The sequence below is a fragment of the Mastomys coucha genome, unplaced genomic scaffold, assembly GCF_008632895.1.
Source record: "Mastomys coucha isolate ucsf_1 unplaced genomic scaffold, UCSF_Mcou_1 pScaffold23, whole genome shotgun sequence".
NCBI lineage: Eukaryota > Metazoa > Chordata > Mammalia > Rodentia > Muridae > Mastomys > Mastomys coucha.
Window position 1 is genome coordinate 51871567 of NW_022196906.1, and position 26077 is coordinate 51897643.

The following is a 26077-nucleotide window of genomic DNA, read 5'->3' on the forward strand; positions in this document are numbered from 1 at the left end:
AAAAAAGAAAAGCAAACCAACCAGCCAAAAAGCCTGGAAAAACAATAACCAACCAACCAAAAGCAAAGCAAAGCAAAGCAAAACAAAACAAAACAAAAGCCCCTGGTTGCAACACAAAGAATAGACCAATCAGTAGCACTGTTCTATTCCAGTAAGAAACTATTCGAGCTAGGTTCCACAGCGGCCCAAAAGACATGAATAAATAAGTCTAGTTTGTGAGTGAATTAACTACCACCTCTAGGATATCCATGAAATCACAGGAGGGTGGAGCCTAAAAGAAGCCCTGCTTATCTAGGGCAGGGGTTGATGCTAGGTCTTCCAGCTTTTTCCTGGAGTACAGTTCTTCAGACAACTCCTGTTTGACATGTCACCCCTGTTCTTTTGGTCCGGGACTTGCTCGAACGTCCCAATTTTGCTCTCTAGGAGTGAATGCATGATCCTTTCCTGCCAGTCCTTTATTTAGAAGTTCAAAATAAATGAACATAGGAAGGAAAGCATCAGAAGAGATCCTGCAACCGAAGGAGCAAGTGGATGGAAGGTTTGGGGATGTAGCTCAGGGCCACAGCACTGTCTATCGTTCGTGAGACCCTGGGTTCTATCCGCAGCATCTCTGGAGAAAAAAAGAAAGTGGATGGAAACAGAAAGCAGTACCTTTGCTTTCTAATGGGCAGGGCAGGGGCGGAGCGGACCTCTGTGACGTTAGGGCCACGCCCCTACAGAGGGCGCTACGCCTGCGCCAGAACGGCTGCCTCGCTCCCGGAAGTGGAGGGTTTACATTGAGTGCCGCTGGGTCTGAGTGACCAAAGGCAGTAGCGCTCGCGGAGATCGCCCGCTGACCCTCGATCACCATGTCTGGCTTCGACACTAACCCCTTCGCGGACCCAGTGGATGTAAACCCCTTCAAGGTAGAGCCCCCAACTCTCAGATTTCTCTAGGGCCAAACGCTGCGGCCTGGGCCTCTTTCGCCAGAGCCGGGAGACGTGGCGTAGGAGGGACGGATCACCTGTCCAATGGGAGAGCGGTATCTGAAGGCTGGCCTATCATAGTTTGTATGGAGGCGGGATTTTGCAACAGGTGGAACAGCGACAAGGGGGCGGGGCGCTGCAAAGAAGTGGGCTCTTAGAGCACCCCTGGCTGGAGGCCATCTGACCGGCCTCTACTGGAGAAAAGGGCCAAGCACGCTCTTATTTTAGGGAGGTGTCTTGGATTCAGAAAGGGAAGCAAAATGTAGCTGTGACATTTCTACGGTCTTGGGGAGTCTACCTGTATTGAGTCATCCTAGGAGAAAGGCTCATTGAAACATAATGAGGAAGTAAAAGTCTACTGGGGTGGAGAAATGTGGAGATAACCCAACACCCTAGCAGCAACAGCGCTAGCGAAGCAAGCATCTAAAGGAGAGTCTCTAGTGTTTGTCGAAAAAAGAAGGCTGAGAGAGCCCAAGCCAGAAAATGGCCTTGGTAAAAATTGTACTTGTTGGCCAAGGGCTTTGTTTGGAGTGAGTTTGGGCCACACAGACTTTCCGGGGGCAGGAGGTGAAGGAGCTTGGAGCACAAGGTCTGACAAATCTGCATGGGTAGTTACTAACTTGTCCCTTGGAACTTTGAAGAATCCCACAGTCCTCGGACTTAAGCCAAAACCTTCCCGTGGAGAACACAGGGATGCCCTGTTGTCTATACTGAGGAGCTGGAGTTCCTGTTAGTGCCAAGGCACTTTGTACTTCTTCTTTCATGTCTGCTCGAAACCAGTTTGAGGGACGAGTGCTTGTGATGACTGTGGATTTATGAGCCCAGCTGTTGTTCCTCCAGTGTTAGTCTGTCACCAAGCGCATGAACTTGTTCTGCTGGTACTTATTCTGGTCGTACTTATTCCTGCAAGTGTTGGAGAAGTCCTCTGAGCTTTTCCAGAGTAGGTCTTTCCAAGGGTGGGAGCGGAGCAAAGGCGCTTCAAACTAGATGGTTGCATACTCAGGAAGGAGTGTATAACCATCTACTATTTTGAAGTTTTGCAGTAGTGGGATTGAACTACAGCTTTGTACATTTTAGGCAAATCCTCTACCACAGTGTATATTGGGTAACACTGAGCTTCATACCTGGCCCTCGGTTTATTTGTAACAGGATCTCTTCATGTAACACAGACTGGCCCTGAACTCCCTATGTGTCACATGCTGGTCTTGAACTTGGGGTCCTTCCTCTACCTCCCAGGAGCAGTCATAACTAGCTCGAGCCACCACACCCAGCCAGGCTGAGAGTGGAAATTTTACGCTTCTTTCCCAAGGTGACCTAGCTGATAGGAACCTGCAGGCAGATTTTGGTAGTTCATTCCTTGCTACACTGGGGAATTTAGAATATATTCTTGTAGCTTAATGCTCCTTGACAGAGCCTTTGCAGGGACCTTGTCTCTTATGTAAGGCAAACGTTTGCATCTATTAGTTGAGAGAGAAGAAGAATATTAGCATTTTTCTTGTTACTGTCTTCTGCTAACTCCTTTGATTTAATGATAGATTGTTCTATAATACCGGAGGTTCAGTTATGTATAGCAAGAATCCAGTGGTACTGGGAGTATGTGGTATAAAATGATGTTCCTTTGTCCAGTTTTATTCTGTCAGAATAATAAATGTTTTGCTCCTCTCAGGGTCAGCCAGCTGTCCAACTTTGTAGCAGATCTTCTCCAGGGTTAACGGTGGGCAGGATTGTCCTGCCCAGTACTAGGAGTAGCTCCTCGAAAGTCTTAAAGTGCATCTCTGGCCTCGGAAATGATTAGGCAACGTGTGATAGTAACTTTAGAAGTAACAGAGCAATGTCTGCATTGCGTTCAAGTATAAGACAGTTTGTCCAGGCAGTCTCAGGATATGGCAGGACAGGAAGCAGCTTTTTTGGCTTGCAAACCCCCATCTGGAGGGGAATCCTGTGTGGGAAGAAGAGGGCTGGGCTGTCGGTGAACACTCCCCCTCATCCTGGAATGACTGTTCATCCTTGGCAGGAAGCTGTGTGAGGAGAAGCTGAGTGAGGAAAGGCAGCTTGTATGTGATGTCCGGAGCTTCTCTGGTCAGAGTTGCCCTCCCTTTCCTTAGGAGAGCATGAGCTACTTCCCTATAGCCAGGGTTGGGGCACTGGGAGGGTGTAGTCCTTGCATGACTAGGTGTGAGTCCAGCTTCATTTACTCAGGGTGTTGGCTCAGCGCTCAGGAGCAAGCAGGTGGGGAGGTGACAGACTCAAACTGTCACACCTAGTCAGTCTGGAGAACAGCTTTTTTTTTCCTTTTCCTTTTCTGTCATACCATATCATGGTGGATTGCAAAATATACTTACTATTTGGAGTCTGCGGCTGACAGTTAGGGACTGTAAATGTTCTTAGAAATCTATCCTAGCTTCTTCAGTTCAGCTTTACAAAAGGCAAGATTCCAGTGAGACTGGGACATGCTAGAGTCAACAGAAGCATGCCAGAATTAGCCTCACACAGGAATTTAGACCTGGGCGGCGTTGCTGGGATGGCGCCATTTTAACGATTCTCAGGTCTCATACATATACATTGTGTTAAACTGTCCTGGGGTTATTTTAGGTCGGCTAAGGAAAGACTGTCGTACTGACACTCTTGTCACCTTTTACTTGTTTTTGGAGACATGGTCTCATTGGCATGCCTGGATCATGCAGTAGTCCTCTTGTCCCTGGCTCCTGAGTGTTGGGAGACCTTGCCAGCATCGCCGTTCCTTCTTGAAATGAGAGTGCTGGCAGTGGTCATCAAATCAGCATTCACTAAGCTTTGAACTTTTAAAAATGTTTTACGTTTATTTATCTAATATGTTCATGCTGTGTTGCATGGTAGAGGTCAGAGGACAGCTTGCAGGAGCCAGTCCTTTGCTGTCACCCTGAGTCTCAGAAATCGAACTCCGGGAGTTAGAGTTAGAGTCTTGTCCTGAGCCATCTCTTCATTCCTTTGTGTGAAGGGATGGAGTAGGACAGATTTTTTTTGTTATTGTTGCTGAGAATTGAACCCAGTGTTTTGAGTATGTTACACAAGTACTCTACCTTAGGAGCAGTCCCTTATAGAATGTGTGTGTTTGTGTGTGTGTGTGTGTCTGTCTATCTGTGTGTCTGTGTCTATGTCTGTGTGTGTCTGTGTCATAGCCCAGGGTGGCCTGGAACTCACATAGATCTACCTGCTTCTGCCTCCCAAATGCTGGGATTAGACACCGCACTTGACTGCTTTTGTTTTGAGATGGAGTCTTTCTGTATAAACCTGGCTGTCCTAGAATTCACTATGTAGACCAGGCCAGCCTTGAACTCAGATGCTTCCCTGATGCTGGGACTAAAGGTGTGCACCACCACTCCTGGCCTCAGTATAGGATTTTTTTAAGGCAATATGTTTTGGCAGTTATATTTTGAACTTTTAAGGTACTCTGTGTTATGGTCAAGTGGGTTTGAGAAATTCTCCCCTATCAACATTTTTCATGAACATTGACAGGCCTTGCCAGTTTGACTAAAGCTCTGAGAAACTCCTCAGTTTGACCCAGCATTTATCCGAGTTGCTCGACCAAGGAATCCGTTTCTGCTGACACTCAAAAAAGCCAGTGAAACTCCCCTGAGGTTTTTTTTTTGTTTGTTTGTTTGTTTGTTTTTTCTGTGTGTGTTCATGTGTATACAGGTTTGTAGAGGTCAGAGAACTTTTTTTTTTAATTGCCATTCCTCAGCTTCACTTTTTTTTTTTTCTTTTTTTTTTTTTTTTGCGATTGTCTCTTACTGGTCTAGAACACGGCTGGCCAGTGAGCTCTGGAACCTACGTGTCTTGGGACTGCCCAGTGCTGGGATTACAGATGTGTGTCTGGCTTAGTGTACATATGTGATGTGTGTATGTATACATGTATGCCACATACATGCTGGTGGCCAGGGGAGGAGGGCATAGAAGAAGGAGACATTAGATCCTTGGAGCTAGAGTAGGTAGTTGTGAGCTATCTGCCATGGGTGCTAGAAACCGGAAGAATAGCAGGCACTCTTAACCACTCCAGCCCCTACTTTTGGCTTTTTGTGTTGTTTTTAAATGTGAGTTCTAGTCGGACATGTGGTAACATGCCTTTAATCCTAGAATTATAGAGACAAAGGCAAGCAATCTCTGTGAGGTTGGGACCAGCCTGGGCTACATAGTGAGTGTCAGACCAGCCAGGGATATTCAGTGAGATCCTCTCTCAAGTTTTAAAAAGGGAGTCCTGGGGATCCAGCTCATGTTTCACACCTGCAAAGGCAGCCATTTCCTGATAACCGTCTCCCAACCCCTTATCCCTGCCCCCCAATGCAGTCCTTGAACCCCTTCCCTGCAAAACAGGTAAAGTTGAGATTATTACAAAGTGTCCTTCCAAGAAAGAGCTCCGAGTGGAAAGTGAAGTCCCCAGAGAGTTGCAGAGGCTTACCAAACTCCTAGGAGGAAGCAGGAAGCTGCAAGCCGAGCCTTAACACTTTCACAGCCTCTGTGTGCACACCCTGGTTCCTCTGTTAATTGTGGCACATCTGCTCCTCGCCCTCTGGATGTTTGGGCCCCTCGGTTGGGAATGATTCCAGGCTGTCTGCTCACAGATGTTTCTCACGAGTCTTGTCAAGTGATGCAGAGGTGGAAAACTAAAAAGAGGCAGCATTGTACTGTCCTTTTCTCCCCTCCCCCCTCCAGCAGTCCACTAAAAATCAGACCACCCAAGAAAATGCCAGGGCTGCTTTTCTCTGAGCGTTCTGCCAGATTACAGCAGAGCAGGCTGGGGCCCGGGAGGGGGCGTGGAGGGGTGCTGGCGCTAAACAGAGGAAGTCTTTCAGAGCCTGGACTTGCCAAGTCTCACAGTCTCGCTTTCACACATTGCTTCTTAATCTCGGTGCTGTGACTGCCTCCCCAGGATGCAGAACATTTCCCTCCTGTGAAGGGTGATGATGACAGCAGGGTGATTTGTGCAAACAGCGACCTGAGGTTCCCTCCATAGACACTAAGGCCTGTGCCACTTCCCAGAAAGGGTCACCTCCAGCTTGACTGAAATTTGGGAATTCTCAGAATCACAAAAAGACCCTTTTGAGTTAGGGTGTCATTTATCCCAAGCTGGTCTCTAATTTGCTGTGTAACTGAGGCTGTCCTTGAACTCTTAATTCTTCTGCCTCCATTTCCAGAGTGCTGGCATGTGTGTCCCACCACATCCAGTTTGAGGACCTGGTGGAACAGGAGCATTGTCTTAAGAAGTTTGAAAGTGGGTCTGGAGCCATGACTCAGTGATGCAAGAGCACTGGCTGGTCTTCCAGACAACCTTGGTTTGATCCCTACCACCCACAGTCTGTGGCTCACAACTGTTTTTGTTTTTTGTTTTTTGTGGGTTTTTTTTTTGGTTTTTTTTTTTGTTTTGTTTTTCGAGACAGGGTTTCTCTATGTAACCCTGGGTGTCCTGGAACTCACTCTGCAGACCAGGCTGGCCTCACTTAATGCCAACTCCAGACAGCTACCCAGATGGAGGTGCTCCTGCCTTTATGCTTGGCACCTGAAGCCAGGCGGGCGTTAGAATTTGGCTAGAGGTTCAGATGAACTTGGACTCTACACTTCTGTTAAATTATCTTTGGAGTCACTGTGCATAGGATTATCGATTGTTCAAAGGATGCTAATATTTAACCAGGATACTCACTTGGGGAAGAGTCCTGAGCACAGTGCAAGGTGAGCCTTGGGCCATCAGGCACCCCGTAGAGTTGTTCACACCTTCATGCATGCCAGAAGCCCTGCTGTTCCACCTGCTGGTCCCAGAGAGAAGGTAAATGAGCTTGTGGTCTGCTCCTGGAGAAGGACAGTTGAGGGCAGGGAGGTTGTGAAGGATCTCAGGAATCCCAGAGCCCTGTGCCAGAAAGGGTCTGGGGCAGAAGACAGAAAGACTGGCAGACGAGCCGATGCGGGATTTGGGATGAACAGCAAGAACCAAAAGTCACTCTTTTTGTTTGTTTGTTTTGTTTTGTTTTGTTTTGTTTTTTGAGACAGGGTTTCTCTGTGTAGCCCTGGCTGTCCTGGAACTCAGTCTGTAGACCAGGCTGGCCTCGAACTCAGAAATCCGCCTGCCTCTGCCTCCAGCGTGCTGGGATTAAAGGTGTGCGCCACCACTGCCCAGAGTAAAAGTGACTTCTTTAAGAAGTCACCTCTGTATTGTGTCTGTCACCCAGGGGCCTCTTCAGTCTTAGATCATGTACTCTGTCTCTGACAATCTCTAGAGTTTGAGAGAAAAATAAGAGGGCAAGCAAGCTGTAAACCCTTGGCAACCACCAGCAAGAGGGACATGGAGAAGAGGAAGACAGCTACGCCTTTTTAGTTAAGCTGGCATGCTCATCAATGGAGGTCAGCAGGCAGCCTGTGGTGAACGTGGGTGGCTTCAGTGAAAGTCTGAGAAAGCCCAAAGTGAGCCTTATGCATAAAGGCAGGGATGCCTCCGTCTGCGCAGCTGTCTGGAGTTGGCCTTAAGATGTGAAATGACATGCTGGGGTTTGGCCACTGTTTGAAAGAGAGAGACAGAAAAGAAGAAAAGGGGCTGGTGAGATGGCTCAGTGGGTAAGAGCACTGACTGCTCTTTTGAAGGCCCAGAGTTCAAATCTCAGCAACCACATGGTGGCTCACAACTACCCCTAATAAGATCTGACACCCTCTTCTGGTATGTCTGAAGTCAACTACAAGTATACTTATGTAAAATAATAAATAAATCTTTAAAAAAAAAGAAAAGAAGAAAAGGAATATTAGGATTTTTTCATTAGGGCTCAGAAAAGTGGGCAGATTTAACAGCTTTAAGGCCTTGACTCCACAGCAACTCTTGTTTGTTTGTTTGTTTGTTTGTTTTGAGACAGGCTCTCACTATGTAGCCTTGGCTGGCCTAGAATTCACTGTGTAGACCAGGCTAGAACTTAGAGAAATTCACCTGCCTGCCTCCCAAGAGCTAATGCATGTCCCACCACACCTTGCTTTTTTTTGTTTTTTTGGTTTTTTTTTTGTTTGTTTTTTTCCCATAAGACAGTGTCTCACTTAGACCAGGCCAAAGATGAACTTGAACTCCTGATCTTCCTGACTCCACCTCTTGAGTACTGAGATTGCAGGCAACACAACCACACCCAGGTGTGAGCCTGTGGAATCGTCTGCTGCTTGGGTGACACACACCTGCCTGGTTTGACTCTTTGGGATGTCTCTGCCTGGTACCTTTGATTCAGCCCGTTTCCATTTTCTGTCTCTTCCACTTAGGCCTGGTTCCCAGTCTTCTGCCTCTACTTCAGTGGCCTCAGAATAGCATCCTCACCCAGTCCTCAGCTCACTCTAGGTTCTGGGAAATGTCTCCAGCAGCTCGCCTCCACACCTTTCCAGACATGCCAGCCAGATATACTGCATAGACACCTCCCATGTGGTCCAGAATCTACAGAGGTCCTCTCCCTTCCCACACAGCCTGAAAAACCAGTCTCCTGGCAGCCTTTCCGTTTTTAACCAACTTTGAGTTGCTGAGCCTGTGACATCTACGCCAGGTCTCTAGAGGCCCTGACTCCTCCATGCCAAACTGCTGTCCCTTAATTCAACCCTGTCACTCAGCAGTCATGACCAGCCGTGTCCTTCCTGCACATTGCATGCTCCTCACGATAACCAAAATGGTCACGGTGTACTCTGCTCAGACTCCTGTGGCTATTTCCTCCTGCCACTGAGGTCAAGTCCTAACTGCTCCAGTCTGGCCCGCGCCTCTCAGCTTGTTTCCAATACTTCTGGCTGTTCTCTCTTTACACTCTCACCTCTGAGCCTCCTTGACCTTCTAGGCTGGGTGTGATGGCATAAGCTTGCAATTCAGCACTTGGGTGGTAGAGGCAAGAGAACCAGGGGATCAGAGTCATCCTCAAGAAGAAAGGAAGGAAGAGAGAGAGAGAGAGAAAGGGAGGGAGGGAAGAAAAAGAAAATAACCTAACGAATCAACGATGCCGTCTTAGGGTTTCCATTGCTGTGAACAGACACCATTACCAAGACAACCCTTAGGACATTTAAATGTGGCTGGCTTACAGGTTCAGAGATTCAGTTCATTGTCTTCAAGGCAGGAAGCATGGCAGCATCCAGGCAGACGTGGCACTGGAGGAGCTGAGAGTTCTACACCTTGTTCAGGAGATGAACAGAAGACTGACTCCCTAGCATCTAGGAGGAGGGTCTCCAAGCCCACCCTCTTAGTGACACACCTCCTAGTAGTGCCACTCCCTGGGCCATCCATATTCAAACCACCACAAATGCAAAACTGGAAACTAAGCCAGATGTGGTGGTGTGCACATGTTTATATCTCAGCACTCAAGAGGCAGAGGCAGTCAAATCCCATGATTTGGAGGCAAGCAGAACGACACAGTGAAACCCTGTCTCAAAAAAAGAAAACTAAGCAAAATACCCAAGTACGGACTTCTCATTCGATGAGCACAAGCATGTTCTTTTTAGAGCTTAGGTGGTCTGATGCCAGTTAAGGAACACCTGTCTTGACACTCCCAGCTCCCGTGTGACACTGCTGCCTTTACTGTTACCTGGGCTCACTGTTGATCTGGTTTGATGCTCTGCACTGTTTCCTCAGGGGCAAGAATGAGGCTGCTTCTTGGTGGTCCCCACAAAGTGTTTTGTGGCTTGGTTTGTGTAGGGAATGGACAGGTGAAAGTAGGAGAAAGGAGGTGATACAAACTGAAGATAGACTGTCCACAGGAAGGGTTCAGGGCCCAAAAGGTATGAAGCTGAGAAAAGGGCCAAGAAGTTCTTGTCACCTCTAGGGCACTCGACATCACTGCCTATGGCAGGGGGGAGACCCAGGGTATGCTTTGCCCTCAGATAGTTTCTCAAGTGCCTGCTCTCTCCATTCCCCTTTTTAAAGATAGGGTTTAGTCACCATCATGTAGCCAAAGCTAACCTCAAATTCGAGGCTAATCTCCCTGCTTCAGTCTCCTAAATCCTGGGATTACGGGTGTATGATATCGTGATGGGCCTTTGTGTTTCTTTTTTGAGATGGTCTCACAGAGTCATCTTAGCTGGCCTAGAAGTTACCATATAAATCAGGCTGGCCTCAAATTCAGAGAACCGCCTGGGATTAATAGTGGGTGCCTTGAGCTTCTGAGTGTCCTGCTTCAACATGAGTGCTGAGATTGCAGATGTATGCCACCCTGTCCAGTTTATGCTGTGCCAAGAATCAAACCAAGAGCTTCATGCTTGCTAAACAAGCATTTTACCACAATGAGCTACATCTCTAACTTTTTTCCTCAACACATCCCTTCTCTAACCCTTGTGTTTTTAGGTAAAAGTGACGCTATCATGAAATTTGGAAGATGGAAAAGAGCTCGCCTCTCATCTCTAATCCTCTTTGACCTTTTTCTAAGCTGGATGTGGTGGCATAAACTTATAAATCAGTCCCTCCTGTGGTCTTGCTTCATTCTTCTGCCAGCCTTTTTCATGTGATTACTTTTGACAAAACTAACTTGGCATTTGTGTAAATGAGACCTTTTTGTATGACCATAGGAATTTTCATTTTGTTTTGTTGTTTTGTTTTGAGTCAGGGTCTTGTTGTGTAGCCTAAGCTGGCTTTAGATTCACTATGTATATAGGCTAGGGTGACTTAGTGTTCTGCCAGCCTCATAAGTGCTGGGATTACAGGTGTGTATTACCATGCCAGATCCAAGGTGTTTAATGTGCTTGTTTGGAGCCTGGGAGCAGTTTCACAGTAGAGCTCAGGTGGAATGGAATATAACATGGGAAAGCAAAGAAGTCCCTGAGGCTCAGGTCTAACCAGGAATTATGAAATATACGACAAGAGATTTCCCTCCAAACCAGTAAAGAGGGCCCTTGTAAGCTCCAGCCCAGCCATGTTTCTCCCAGGGCTCTCACACCCTGCCTGCATGCTTCTCTTACCTGCTGTTGGCCTTGCCTCCCTGGGTCTTTGCTTACTTTCCTGTTTTCTTCTGGAAAGCCCACTACTCTAGTTTTATTTCTGTGATAAAATACCCTGGCAAAGAGCAACTTAGGGAAGAACGGGTTTATTTCAACTTATAAATCCACATTGTAGTCCAACATTATGGAGAAGTTAACATAGGAATTTCAAACAGCTAGGTCTCACATGTGCAGTAAAGAATGAAGAGAAGCTAATGTGTTTATGCTTGCTTGTTTGCTTGTGCTCAACTTAATTTCTCTACTCTTATAGAGTTCAGGATCCCTCTGCCTGCCTAAGGAATGGTGCCACCCACAGCGGCTTCCCATAGCAGTTAACTTAAGATAACCCTCCCACAGACAAACCCACAAACCAACTCAAGTAGACAATATCTAATTGAGACTCTCTTCCCAGATGATTATAAGGTTGAAACAAATTTACAGTTAAAGCCAACCATCCCGCCCACCTCCGTCCCAGCCCTCTGAGGTATCTCCCTTCCCTCCTGTCAGTCACACTAAACACCACCCCAGCACACACTTGGCATTTTGTCTTAGCTCCTAGTCCACCAGACCATGGACTCTTAGGAGGGAAGCTGTGTCCTGCTTCTCTTAGCATATACCTTCTTCACCCTCTAACTGTTCACGCAATGTAAAGAACTAACTTTAGGAGCTTTTCTTCCCCCTCTTAATATATTCGGTAAACAGTGTTGTTCCAGTCTGAGCAGCTGAAGAGGTTTTAGATTACTTCTTTGTAGGTGAAACTTAGACCTCACCATCCTTTTAAATATCTGCTTGACCCACTTAAGATCCAACTGGTGCTCCATGACTAGGAAAAGTTGATGCTAGTAACTTGAGTTTGTGACTTGGAGAGAAAGCTCATAGTCCTCACTGGGCTCATCAGTGTGATCCTTCCATGAAAGACTCTGCATGTGTCTTACTAAAGATGGCCCCAGGCTCTGGCTCTTCAGAGTTTAGTAAGGAAGCCTTGCTCATGCCTTTTGATCAATCACCTTCTATCTGTCCCACTGCCTTGAAGTCTCAGGCTTACTGTCCTGTCCCTAGACTCAGACCTGATTCAGAGTCTAGCTCAGACACTGCTCTGAGATTTTTTTTTTTTATGTGTATGGGTGTTTGCCTGTGTGTATGCCTATGTACCATGTGTGTGTGCATGGATGTTTGCCTGAGTGTATGCTTATGTACCATGTGTGTATGGCCTGAGGATGTCAAGGAGGGTATCAGATCTCCTGGGACTGGAGTTACAGATGGCTGTGAGTCACCATGTGGGTACTGGGGATCGAGTGTGGTTCCTCTGGAAGAGCATCAAGTGCACCCTCTCTCTAGCTACCTACACTGAGCATTGGCTTTCCCATCTACATCAGGAGTCCTGGTCTCTTACATGGCTGTGGTAAAGGCTAAATGAGGAAATTTGTGGTCACCTTTCTTGGCAGAGCCATAAAACACATAAGTTGACCATAGTCTTTATAGAGTAGAATATAATGAATATTTCCTCCCTCCCACCTTCCTTCCTTTCTCCCTTCATTCCTTTCCTTACTTTTATGTGTGTGTCTGCATGTGCCAGCTCCTGAAACTGCTACCTGAACTGTCTCTTGGGTCCTACGCCCTGTGGTGACAGACTAGTAGCCAGTTCCTTGGCTGGTGGGTCTGATTTCAGTGACTTGGGCTCGCTTCCACTGGCAGGTATCTGTTGCCTTCGAAAGGGGGCAGACCCCCCTGCAGAACAGCTGGTTCTGAGAGAAGACTGTTAGGAACAATCCCCATGTCTTTGGGTGACCCCCCAGAACCTCACTTCATCACTTTGCCTGAGGTGCAGGAACCATCAAAGCAGAGGTAGATCTCCAGCGGTCAGGACACAGTCTGGTGGCAGAGGCTGGAAGGAGGTGCTGCATTCTTAAAATGGGGCTGTCTAAAGACCCAGTGAATTGCAATTGCTGCTCCACTCTGGGTGTGGCCCTAGGGGCAGTCAGGCACACTCTTACTCTAGGAGCAGGTGGTCCCAGTAGGAAGATAGAACTGCTGTATAGAAAAGCCAGAGACACATGGAGAAATGATACTCAGCTCTGATAAGTTTTAGAATAGGAAGCCAGCTCCCACCTTCCAGTCCTCAGATAAGTTACTTCATCATGACCTGTGTCTTTTCTATACCCGTGAATTGAGCAGTTTGCTCTCCTAGTGTCTGTGACATTGACACCGTATTTAAGAATCTTTAAGGTCTGCAGAGCAAGGTGTGGCGGTACACACTTGTAATCCCAGCATTCAGGAAGTGGGATCATGAGGATCATGATAAGGCCATCCTGGTCTTTACAATTTGAGGCTAACCTGAAGTATATTAAACTCTTGTCAGGAAAAACAAGACAAAAAAAATGCACATGTGGGAATGAACGGTAGAGACTCAGCCAGGGGCAGTGTGGCCTCTCCCAGCTGTTCCCCCAGAGTTCCTGTATGGCTCTACAGTAAGACCTGAAGCCCTTAACCATGATCAGGATAGGACAGCGGGTTGAACTGCCCTTGCCACCAAAGGGCCACTTAAGCAAAGAGGAGGACGGAAGCAGAAGGCTAGAAACACAGGACAGACAGTATTCTGCTGATGTCATCTGTTTCTATTTTTTTGAGACAAGATCTCATTATCTTATTTTATACCCCAGCCTGGCCAGGAATTTATATGTAAGCTGAGGCTGGCCTAGAACTCTTTGGATCCTGATCCTTCTGCCTCAGCCTTCAGACTGCTAAGACTACAGACAAGTGGCCACATGAACTATAAGGGATTTTGTTTTGTTCTCTCCCGCTCTCTCTCTCTCTCTCTCTCTCTCTCTCTCTCTCTCTCTCGGGGTTTCTCTGTGTAGTCCTCTGCCCTGGAACTCTCTTTGTAGACCAGGCCAGCCTGAAATTCAGAGATCCACCTGCCTCTGCCTCCCAAGTACAGGGATTAAAGGTATGCACCTCTATGCCAGGTTTAGACTTTTTTATTTTATTTTTTTAAGAAAGAAAAGGAGATGGACCGGAGAGAGAGCTCAGCAGTTAAGAGCACCTACTATTCTTCTAGAGGCCCTGAGTTCCATTCCCAGCAACCACATGGTGGCTCACAGCCATCTGTAATGGGATCCAGTGCCCTCTTCTGGTGTGTCTGAAGATAACTACAATGTGCTCATATACATAAACTAAGTAACTAAGAAAAGGAACCATTTTCCTGGCTTTTCATCTGAGACCTTCTCCCTCCTAGCAAGTGAGCCTGATTTAATAGTGTACAGCCAGTAGCTTGTTTCCATTCCAGGACCTTTAACTGTCCTCTAAAAAACAAGAAGAATAAAATGATTTCTGTAGACTAAGAAAACAGGTTTGGGGGCTTAGATCAGTGGTTGAACCTCACAAACAAGACCCTGGGTTCCATCTCCAGCACCAGAAAACAGAACAATAAAAAATAAATAGTACAGGAAGGCCCATTTTAACTCTCTCCACTCTAGTGGGAAAAAAACCTATCCAGGTTAAACGCTGTGGCCCCCTCTGAATCTGGCACTGAGAGAGCCTGTGTGGGGCTAACTGTTTCCAGAAAAGGTGAAGAGATTCAGATGAAGAGACTTGGTTGCAGGGCAGACCAGAACCCGGAGTGGGACACTGGATGGCTTGCTGGCCTCTGGTCAAGGCTGTTTCCTCTCGTCAATATCTAATGCCTTCTTTTCTTCTTCCCAGGATCCCTCTGTGACCCAGCTGACCAATCCTCCTCAGAGTGGCCTGGCTGAGTTCAATCCCTTCTCAGAGGTCGGTGACTATGTCCTTTCTGAGTCATGTAGTCTTCTGGGAGATGGTGGCATGTGTTATTAGTGGAAGGTGCCAGGGCGTAAGGAGCAAGAAATGTGGCAGGAGCCAGGCAATGGTGGCACATGCCTTTAATCCCAGCACTTGGGAGGCAGAGGCAGGTGGATTTCTGAGTTTGAGGCTAGGCTGGTCTACAGAGTGAGTTCCAGGACAGCCAGGGTTACACAGAGAAACCCTGTCTCGGAAACAAAAGGAAACATGGCAGGGAAAGAACAGCTCTGGAGAGTAAATGGACTTGGGGGAAGGTAAGAATGGAGACATCTCCAGTGTGGCTGAAGTTCTTTGGGTTCTGAGACATGGGCCCCTCTCTAACAGGGCGGTGCAGGGCAATGCTAGAGAGCCTGGTACCTAGCAAGGCCAGGAGGGTGGGTTAGAGGTCGTGTTGCAGAGTCCAGATCAGATACAATAGCTTTGCCACAAGTGGAACCCACTCATTTCCTTCCTTTGCCCCACTCAGACAAATGCAGCGACAACAATTCCTGCCACACAAGTTCCTGGGCCCTCTCAACCAGCAGTTCTCCAGCCCTCGGAGGAGCCAGCCCAGCCAACGCCTCAGGTACTGTTCAGGAGTCCTTTGGCCTCTCCTGTGCAAGTGGGAATCACCCAGGTCCATAGTTGAACCCTTAGGGTTGGGGGCAGAGAATGGGCCTTCATCCCTTGAGGCTTCTTGTAAGAGTCTTTGGAGCCACATTACAGCCCCACTCCTCCTACCCAACCTCTAACCCCTGAAGTAAGCTCCACTCACCAGGCTGGGATCCCTGGTATCTGCAGAGAACACCTGTCCTGTTGTACCACTCCAGGTCCTTCTTAGGGCACAGAATCTGTCTTTTTTTTTTTTTTTGTGCTGCAAATGAAGTCCAGGGCTTTAAAAATGCTCTGTCACCAAGCTACATCCCTGGCCCCTCTCTTTTCTAACTTTATATTTTCCTGCCTTCTATCCTATTTGCTTTAGTCCCTTCACTGAGTCTGGTGAATTCTGTCTGCTTGTGCCTAACACTGACCTGTCACCCTCCTCTCCACCCCCCGATCCCCACCCCAGGCTTCTCACCGCCTTGGTGAGCATGGCCCACAGTGGAGTTGTGTATTGCAGCTCCCGATTAGACAGGCCAGCAAGTTTCTGCCTGCCCGATACCTGGCAGCGGGTGAGCCCTCAGAGAGGCAGATGCTACTAGAAGGAAATAGTATTCCCAGGGACAGCCACATGCGCAGACCTCCAAAGGTAGGCCCAGTGTAGATGAGCAAGATGAGGGTGGGCTGGGCACCTGGAGCCTGCCCAGGCTGGGTCCTAGAACTCTGTGAGGTGAGACACTCCCTGTGTATGGGCTAACTTTATGTTCAGCGGGGGTGATGGGATGCAGGGACCCTACCTCTGTTCCACCGACAGCACATGGAGATGAGGCTTGGGCCAGTTCTAATCCCTGTGTCTGAAGTTCACCTCCCAGGGAGGCAAACTGCACTCTCTGGAGAACTGCTTTGCTGAAATGTGTGCATGTGTATATACATGCCTAGTTGTCATCCTGTGAGATGGCCACCCCTGCTCCCCCAAAGAGGACCATAGTCTCATTCTTCAGGAGGAAGATGGGGCCAAACAGGGTGACAGCCCAACTCTGCTCGGCCTCACCCGAGAGTCCCTGAGCTGCCATTGATAGGCTCACCTCTGCTACAGAGGTGATAAAGCTGGCCTCTTCCTGCTATGATGGCCAGGCAGAGAAGGGCCCACATATCATGGACTGCCCCCAGGGTATGGCCAGACATTGCTCAGGAGAGTCTGGCAGGCAGCTCCCTGGGTAGAGTGGGAGGGAGGCTGCTTTGCTGTGGCTCTGGTGCCTGTGGCCTGCCTCCCATCCTCCCTCTGTGCTTTCTGCTGGCAGCCTAGCGTTGTTTCCACTCTGCACACACGCTTCAGGTTCTTCCCTCCAGCTTCAAGTCTCTGGGTTTCCGGCTTCAGGTTGGGCTCCTATGCTTTTATGAAAGGACAGTACAATTCGGTAGCCTAGACTTCGCTATGGGGGACCAGATGAGCCATGGGAGATGGGGGGTGGGGAGAGCCCTGCAAGGGCTGAGGGATCAAAGGTGGTGCCCACCTTTGGGTGGGCAGTGGGTTACCTAGGCACTCCCACGGTATTCCTTAATGCCCAAGACACTATATTGGGCAGGACTGCCTCGGGCCACCTGCTAGCTCTTCCTGCCTGGGTGGAGTGCCTCTGCTGGCCTGCCTGGGCTCCCACTGTCCCTTTCTCACTGCTGGCTGTTCCCTGTTCCTGTCCTCTCTAGGCTGTTGCAGCTGCGGCCCAGGCAGGCTTGCTTCGGCAGCAGGAAGAACTAGACAGGAAAGCTGCTGAGCTGGAGCGCAAGGAGAGAGAGTTGCAGAACACTGCGGCAAATTTGCATGGTAACAGAGACCATTGGGATCTTGCCTGCTCTACCTGGCACCAGGGGTACTCTGAACCACCTTTGTGGGGGGGAATCTTGTAAAGCTTTTGATCTTAGAAGCATGTTGGTTTGGGGAGCTCAGCATAGTGACAATATCTGTAACCTCAGTACACTGGGGGCAGAGGCAGAAAGATTACTCCAAGCTCCAGGCCCAGCCAAGGCTATAATATAGTAAGACTACATCTGAAAAAAAAAAAAAAAAAAAAAAAAAAAAAAAAAAGGAAGGAAGGAAGGGTGCTGGTTCTGGGGTGAAAAGAAGGAAGACAGAAGTTAAAAGATCAGCAGAGTGGGCCTGACAGATATGAGTTATTTCTGCATTCCTTCCCATCAAAATTCTTTGATTCCCTGGGTCCACAGTTCCATGCTGTTGCTAAAACTCCTTCCCAGAAGGAGACATAAACAAGGTCCCAGTGACAAGCTGAGGCATAGTATACCAAAGTATACTCTGTGGGAGCAGGGACTTATCTGGTTCCTTACAGAGCATGGGTGAGAGGTTACCACAGGAGGGTGGGTGCTCCTCCCCCAACAGGCTGTCCCTGGAAAGTCTTATCCAGCAGGAAGGAAGACTTCCCTGTGGTGGCATACAGGGAACCCTCTTCACTATATAGTCTAGCCTCTCCCCAAGGCCATGTACAACAAAGGCAGAATTGCATAGAGCTTATAGTAGGGAGTGGCTAGATAATAAGATGAGAGTCTCCCGCTCCTCCCCACAAGCCCAGCTGGGACAATACTTTTGCAAGAGGGTGTAGTGAACTCCCCAAGATGGTGGTTGCCTGACTTTTACATGCTTGTGATGACAACTCTGGTTGTGCTGCTTATGAGCTGGTCATTAATAAAAATACTTTTTTAAAGCCAGTGTGCTAGCTCACACCTTTAATCCCAGCACTCAAGAGGTAGAAGCAGGCAGATCTCTGTGAGTTCAAGGCCAGCCTGGTCTACATTCAAGGATAGCCAGGGCTACCTCACAGTCTTGAAAGAAACAAACACATCGTTTAGTATGTTTAGCTCCCTTTATTACCCAGTGTAGTTGGGACTCATTATCTTGGAGCAAACTTTCCGGTATCTCCCTGGGTTCCTCATGCTCTCACTTCATGTTCCTTGAAGCCCCCCAGAACTTCTGAACTCTGTTAGTAGGGGCACTTCTGCAAGCTCTGTTTTGCCTATGAACTGGGTGTGTGTGTGCTCTCTTCTGTGCCATTGATGAGGCTGAACCCTTTTTGTATACAGTGAAAGACAACAACTGGCCACCACTCCCCTCATGGTGCCCTGTGAAACCCTGCTTCTATCAGGACTTCGCCACAGAGATCCCTGCTGACTACCAGCGGATATGCAAGATGCTTTATTATCTCTGGATGTGTGAGTTCCGGGGTGCATTGGCAATGTCTTAAGATCCCTGGGTTTCTTTTTGGGGTTTGCTTGCTGGGTTCAAGACCTCTCACAGATCCTTCACAGTATTTGGGCTAGCATGGGGAGGTTCTTTATGTCCTGTCTAGGAACCTGATCAAAGGGGCCAGCTAGACTTCTTTGAAAAGGAAGAGGGACTTTTGTGTTCCTGTAGAGTTCCCCTCCTGAAAGGCTCAACCTGGCTCCCCACAGGCCTCTAGGTTCTTAGCAGTGAGGAAAGGCTGCAGCTCTACTGTGGGCCTTTGAGAAAGAGTTATTTCATTCCCCAAGGATCAGCCCAGGTTCTACACCTCATCATGCCTATCCCTGAAACCTAGGTGTCCTGGTCACCTTCAAAGACAACTTGGTCCCTGATGTGAGGTCCCGGAGAACCAGGATCTAGAAGCTAACCTTCCCTTGGTATAGACTGAAGTCCTCATTATTTTTACAGCCTCCTTCACAGCATGGTCTTTCCTAGGGTGTAGCTTGCTCTGTGGGCAGCCAATCTCCAAGCCACCTGGGGTCAACCCACTTTTCTTTCCTTGCCCCTTCCTAGTGCATTCAATGACGTTGTTTCTAAACCTGCTTGCATGCCTGGCCTGGTTTACAAGTGACGCAGCTAAGGGAACAGCCTTTGGCCTCTCCATCCTTTGGTTTCTGATCTTCACTCCCTGTGCCTTCCTTTGTTGGTACCGACCCATCTACAAGGCTTTCAGGTGAGTGGAGCTAGCACAGGGGTGACTGGCTTCCCAGGTGTAGCTGATAGACCACATTCTGGGCCCATCCCAGCCCTAGGTCAGAATAGAGTAGTAGGGGATTGCCTCCCTTTTTTCACTCAGTCAGAGCAGACAAATTAAGAGCCGTTTGCCTCAGCCTAGCCTATAGCCATTTGCTAGAGGCCTGTCCTTGGATGAACACGGGAATGAGAGGGGACTGGGAGCCTCGCCTACTGCCGCACTATTCCTGGGCAGGCTAGCTGGCAGGCAGGGGTCCAGTTGCTGTAAAGAGGGAGTACCCTGCTGTGGTTCCAGGTGCTGCCCTGGGTGTCAGATACTGTCTGTGGCTCATCTTTATGATCTCAGGCAGCTGTGGCCAATATGTGAGCTTGCTCCTGTGAGCATAAACAATGTATCTCCAAGACCCCCTGGGAATTTGGAATTACACTTCATTGGCTTTTAGGGAAGAAGAGCCAGGAGTATCCAGGAAGGCAGATCCTGGATTCTGTATTCTGGTTCTCAAAGGTGCAGTGGTCAAAGCCAGGGATGTAGCTCAGTCGGTAGAGTGCTTGCCTAACACATGCAAAGCCTGGGTTTTATTAAAGCTCTACATAAAACTGGGTGTGGTGCCACAGGCCTGCAATGCCCAAAGTTGGGAGATGCAGACAAGACGGTCGGAAATTCAAGGTTACATAGAGAATTAAGAGGCCAGCCTGGGCTACGTGAGATCCTTGTATGTAAGCAGGGGAACAGCACAGTGATGGTGAGGGGGTCTTAACAGCTTGCTACTCCACAGGTGTCTTTTCTCCCACCCAAGTTTACTCTGTGTGTGTGTGTGTGTGTGTGTGTGTGTGTGTGTGTGTGTATGGTGTGTGTGTGTGTGTGTGTGTGCGCGTGCTCGCAGGCGCAAGTGGTGTGGTACTACAGTGCACATAAGTATGTTAAAAGAGAGTTCTCTCCTTCCATCCTGTGGGTTCCAGGATTAAACACAGAGCATCAGGCTTGGTAGCTAGTACCTTTGCTTGCTGAGCTGTCTCGTTGGCCCCAAGCCCTTGTATGATTTACTTCGTTCTCTCTCCACAGGTCTGACAACTCTTTCAGCTTCTTCGTGTTCTTTTTTGTATTTTTTTGTCAAATAGGGATCTACTTCATCCAGTTGATTGGCTTGCCTAATTTGGGGACCAGGTAAGACCTGAGCTGAGGCCCAGCTTCCTTGCCATTTCCTACCTCCTAGAGAGCCTGTTTAGACCATGGTGGAGAAAGGGTGGTGGATTGTGTGATGAAACATTTCCTGCAACACACACATCCCCTCAGCCCAGACATGGAACCCAAGGCAACCCAAAGTAGTGGTGCCACCAAAGTCCAGCTTGGTGAACCAATGAGTTTTATTAGGGTTACTTAAAAGAATATGAGTGAAGAGTAACTTACAGGGGCAGAAGTAACTGAAAGACAGCTGCATCACCAAAGTCCACCCCAGCATGGGTGACAGCGTACAAAGCTGGGTACTTGGCTCATACTGCAGCGCCTGAAGGCAGCTCAGCCGCTTGGAGAGGGTCCTTTCCAAATGACTCTCTGGTCCACTGCTCTCGGGCAGTTGGTCTGGTCTCAAGAGTCGTCCTCACAGGTCAGCTTGTCTGAGAGCATGCTTTCAGCCTAGCCTCCTTTGTCAGAGAGGAAATCTTGGCTTTTATTACCTTCTCTGGCAGGAAGTGATTTAGTGAATCTGGTCAATTTCAAGGACTTCCTGAAGCCTTTTTGAATTGTTTACAGTAGGATAGAGTATTTTAATCTCCATGGAAACTCTATACAACACCTCTTTCCTGGTCATTTTCTCTTTTGGAAGTCCAAGGGGTCAGACCCAGAACCTCACACAGGCTAGGAAACACTATGTCCCCGAGCTAGCCCAGCTCCCTATTATTTTACCAAAGTAGTTGTCTTTCCTTGTCCTCTTCATTCTAGGCTATGTAGATAAGAGCGGCTCACTCTGGCCTGGGACTTGCTATAGGCCAGAGTGGCTTCCAATTCATGGTGATCCTCCTGCCTGCCTCCAGAGAGCTGAGAGTTCAGGTTTGAGCCACCTTGCCAGTTTGGGTTAGACCTTTACGGCTGTGGCTGGCACTGTCTGGCAAGTTCTTGCTTTTCTCTTGGAGAGGCTGATGGTTCCCTGGCCTTTGAAGCCCCTAGTTACACCTTAGCTCTCTCAAACTCACTGTGTAGCCCAAAAATGACCTTGAACTTCTTGTCATTCTGCCTCTGTTGTTTTATGTGGAGCTTGGGCTAGAATCCAAGGCCTCATGTGTGCGAGGCTAGTACTCTGTCAGTGGGGCTACATCCTCAGCTCCCCTCTTACTTTTCTCTCAGGGCCTTGTGACTGCAGAAGGTGGTGTCTGCCTCCCTGGAGAGGTGTCTTGATGCTCTGGAGCATGTAGCTGGTTTGGGTTTCCTGGCTGCCTCGGCCTCAGTTCAGAATTAATTCCCCAAAGAAAAGCTGATGGCTGGTGTTTTCCTTTCTACACCAGTGCACAGAGAACATTGCAAAAAGGTCGAGCTGGCATGGGGCTGAGAGCAGGAGCCTGGGAGGGAGGCACTGTTTTAGTCCCTCCTCACAGCAGGGAGCAAGTGCAGAGTGTGAGGAGAGGACTGCCCCCCCAACACTGGTTCTCTGAGCCAGAGCACACTGCCAACCTGTTACCCTGCTGCCTTATCCTGTGTTCGAATCCCAGCCCTTTTGGTGGATGGTCCAGTTCCATTATTACTTTAAACTAGATGTTGTTAGGAAATCTAGGTGTAGGAAAGTTAGCTTGGCCAAGTGTGGGTGCCCCATGTCTGTAATCACAGCACTTGGGAGATAAGGCAGGATGATTAAAAGTTTAAAATTAGCCTGGGCTTAGTAAGTTCTGGGCCAGCCTGGAGAACAGAGTCTCAAAAAACATATAAGCTGAACATGATGACACACTCATTTAATCCCAGCACTCAGGAAGGCAGAGGTAAGTGGATCTCTTAGTTTGAGGCCACCCTGGTCTATATAAAAAGATCTAGCATAGCTAGGGTTACATAGTAAGACAGTGACTCAAAGCAAACAAATAAACAAATGGGGTGGGGTGGGGCATGCTACAATTAATATTTGCACTCTGAACTGAGAGTCTGAGATTTGTGGTCTGGTCCTGACCCTGCCTTTACTGCCTTGAACTCCGTGAGCTTTGCTGGCTCCTGCCTGTTCTTGCTTTCCCTTAGACCTTCTGTGACCATTTTCTTTTCTCTGTGTATATGTGTATGCCCATGAGTGCATGCATGTTCATGTGGGGTCATGTGTGTACACCTCTATGTGGAACCAGAGGTTGAGATTTGAGGTCTCAACCTCCAGCTGCTAAGATTGCAGGTATATGCCATGGCACCCAGCTTTAAGACACCAAAGGTTTTATTTAGTGTCCATGTGCATGCCAGCAGGGACCCCATGCAAGAGCCAGCTCTTTCCTTCCATTGTGTGTGTTCTTTGGATCAAACTCAGGCTGTCGGGTGCAGTGGTGACACTCCTTCTCCTGCTCAGCAGAGTGGCTTTCCTGCCACTGCAGTGGTCTTCGCTGCTTTTGCTTTTATACTTAAGAGTCATGAAAGTTATTTCCTGTTTTCTTCTACAAGTTCATTTGTTTGCTTTTTGAGACAGAATCTCTCTATGGTCCTTGCTGTCCTGGTTACTATGTAGACCTAGCTGTCTTAGAACTTATATTTTCCTGCCTCTGCCTCCTGAATACTGGGACCAAAGGTGTGTGTCACCAGGCCCAGCCTTTGTTTTATAGCTCGTACAATTAAATCTTATTTTGAGTTAATTTTCATGTATGATTGAAGGAAGGATCAGTTGTCCTGGTATCATTTGTAAAGAGACCATCAGTTCCCCTTTAGGGTGTTAACAATTTTTTTTTTTTACTCCTTTTATTTATCAGGGGTTGAGGGGACATGCACACCAAGACATGTATGTGAAGGTCCAAGGATAAGTTCTACTCTTCCACCATGTGGGTCCTGAGTATCAAACTTTACTATCAAGCTTGGGATCAAGTACTTTTACCCACTGAACCATCTCACTGTTCCCTTGGTTTTAGGACCCTAAAAAATAGATTGGGGGTCCTGAAGAGATGGCTTGATGGTTAAGAGCGTTGGCTGCTATACCAGAGGACCCAGGTTCAATTCCCAGTACCCATATGGCAGCTCACAACTGTCTGTACCTCCAGTTCCAGGGGATCTGACACCTTCACACAGACACAACAATGCACAGAAAAAAGTTGAAAAATGATTTTTTTTTTAGAATTATTATGTATATGAGTATACTGTAGCTGTCTTCAAACACACCAGAAGAGGGCACTGGACCCCCACTACAGATGGTTGTGAGCCACCATGTGGTAGCTGTGAACTCAGGACCTCTGGAAGAGCAGTCAGTGTTCTTAACCACTGAGCCATCTCTCCAATCCCCAGAAAATAATTTAAAAAATATGTACATCTGGACTCTGACACCTATGGCATTGCTCTTCCTGCTATTCCCACACTGCTTTGATCACTGTAGCTTTGTTGTAAGTTTTGACATCAGGTAGCATGAGAATAATCCCTTTACAGCTAAGGACACTGAAGCACTTGGGATGACATAACCACTAATGGCTGAGGTGACAGGGTAGAGGCAACAGGCTGGCCAGTGCTCCTCTCCCCAGAGTCCTCTGTGAAAGCCAAATCTTCCCGGTCCCCACCCTTAGTCAGCAACCCTGAGCCAGATTTCCATATGACCTCAGGAGAGCTCCTGTTGGACCAGTGTGTGGGCCTGTCAGCACTCACAGCCTGGTCTCTCACAGAGGAAGGCCATTGAACCACAAGGCTCCCTGTGCTGCTGGGAACTGTCCAGGTGGTGATCAGGACACAGCCCTTTGGGAGAAGTGCCCCTCTTGGGGACTTGTCTCAATCTTATCTCACCTCTGGTTTCTCCTTTTGTAGTGGTTGGCTCGCAGCCCTATCTACGGTGAAAAATGGGCCCTTAGCTGTGAGCGTCATCATGATGGTAGTGGCTGCGTTCTTTACCCTCTGTGCTGGGCTCTCACTCTTCCTCCTGCAGCGGGTAAGTAGGGCAGAGCCAACAGCAAACACAAGTAAACTGTCCATCTCTTCTGGGTACACATCTAAATATCCCTTGCTCCTGAAGCTCTCAGGGGCCCAACACCACATCCAAGGGTGAGCAGCCAGGCAGGGTTGACCTCTCTGGTGGGCGCCACCATACCCTGATGGCTAGGCTTGCTCTGGGCTCTTCTCACCATGGCCTCCTTCCCTAGGTACACGCCCTCTACCGCCGAACAGGAGCCAGCTTCCAGCAGGCTCAGGAAGAGTTCTCCCAGGGCATCTTCAGCAGCAGAACCTTCCGCAATGCTGCCTCAACTGCTGCCCGAGGAAACTTCCGGGGGAATTAGCCTTCCTGACCCTCCCTCCCTCAGCCCTGGCCTCTTCTGTCACCTACCTTCTAAGCTGCACTTTCCCTGGATGCCTTATGCAGTGGCTACGCCCAGCACAGACCTGGTGGGGATTTATCTTGTCCCTGCTCCTTCCTCAGTAGAGTCAGCTTTCTCCTCTACAAGAGAGAAGGAGAGGAAGGTACAAGGATATTTTTTTTAAACACTTGGGAAAAGAAAAAAATAACAAAGCTGTCTTTCCTTTTCTAATGGTGGTTTGGTAGGATTTTGTCTAGAAGCAATGGGACTGTTTTCCCTGAAAACAAATGGACTCATGTGCTTGTGATCATGGGCCAACCTGGGCTCACTGTACCAGGGATTTTCCAGAGGCACCCTGGACTCCACTCCTCCCTCTACAGGCTTCATCTGTATCGGGGCCTACACAGTCTTGCCTCTCATGCTTGGGCTTCATAAGCCTCCCAAGGGCTCCACTCTAGGTGAACTGTGTTCTGGGTGGGTGCACAGATGTTTCCCAGATTATCTTCAGGTATCTTCAGGTGAGCTCCAGGTGCTCTTCACAACAGAGTCATGATCGATCCTGTGCCTACTGTGACTCATGGTGTGATGGCACCGGGGACCCTCTGGGCGCCCTCCCTAGCCCCTCTCTTTAGACTTCTGAATGTATAGTGAGTGGGGTAGGTTGGGACTCGGGGATGGGGATGGACCGAAGACAAGTCAATCAAGTCCTACCCAGCCTCCAGTAGTCTTATGAGAGGGTAGGTGTCTGCTGACCTGCTTGTTTTGGCTTCTCTCCTCCCAAGGGACTCTGCCCTTCTCTGCCTCAGCCCGGCCCCTGCCCATCTTCAGCAGTACTCACTTAAAACCCTTAGGGTGGTTTGGAGGGAATCAGTCCGGAACTATGTCCTGCAGGCAGGACCACTGAGCCTTCCTTCTGAGGGTTCTTCCCACACCCTCAGTGGGATCTAGGTCCCTTTCCACTCGTCCTAAGGGCTCCACAGGTATGTCACTGCAGTGGCACCCAGAAAGCCGCTGTGGAAACCTGGAGCCTGTGTTGTCAGTGCCCCAAGAGCTCACCGAGCTGGCCAGCCTCCTGCCTCAGAACTGGGCCGTCCTGAGGCTACCCTCATGCTGTCAGCCCATTTAACCCTAGAGCCACCAAATGGTAATGGCTGCCACTGGGGTTTTGTAAACTTCCTGGTATTATTTTCCTCCATGTACAGATGTATATGTCATGTCTCAATTTTTGTGCTTAAATAAAAAGATTTTCAGACAGCACTGGTCCTGATGTCTCTGGTGGACTTGGGAAGGCTATAGCCTACTGAAATACAGGCTAAGGGCCTACTAAGATAGATGAGGTGACAATTAAGATCTTTGG

The 26077-nt window shown here is 48.5% G+C and overlaps 1 protein-coding gene across 2 annotated transcripts; it reads left to right on the forward strand.

Annotated features, from left to right (window-relative positions):
- The first annotated feature begins 708 nt into the window (after positions 1–708).
- On the forward strand, positions 709–25977 carry Scamp2 (secretory carrier membrane protein 2). Of its 2 annotated transcripts, XM_031343124.1 has the most exons (10): positions 709–905; positions 14604–14672; positions 15187–15285; positions 15820–15948; positions 17004–17121; positions 18390–18518; positions 19102–19261; positions 20345–20446; positions 24236–24356; positions 24568–25977. In XM_031343124.1, exons 1-10 carry the CDS (start codon positions 849–851, stop codon positions 24700–24702), a joined length of 1119 nt encoding a protein of 372 aa, XP_031198984.1. In that variant the 5' UTR covers positions 709–848; the 3' UTR covers positions 24703–25977. The 2 variants fall into 2 exon arrangements, with proteins under 2 accessions (XP_031198984.1, XP_031198985.1); XM_031343125.1 differs by lacking the exon at positions 15820–15948 and having other exon boundaries at positions 713–905.
- The last annotated feature ends 100 nt before the right edge of the window (positions 25978–26077 follow it).

Excerpts from the sequence above, each read along its gene's own strand:
- Scamp2 (XM_031343124.1), top strand. The coding sequence starts at position 849 with ATGTCTGGCTTCGACACTAACCCCTTCGCGGACCCAGTGGATGTAAAC. Across the intron at positions 906-14,603 it reads TGGATGTAAACCCCTTCAAG|GATCCCTCTGTGACCCAGCT; the intron begins GTAGAGCCCCCA and ends TCTTCTTCCCAG. Across the intron at positions 19,262-20,344 it reads CCCATCTACAAGGCTTTCAG|GTCTGACAACTCTTTCAGCT; the intron begins GTGAGTGGAGCT and ends CTCTCTCCACAG.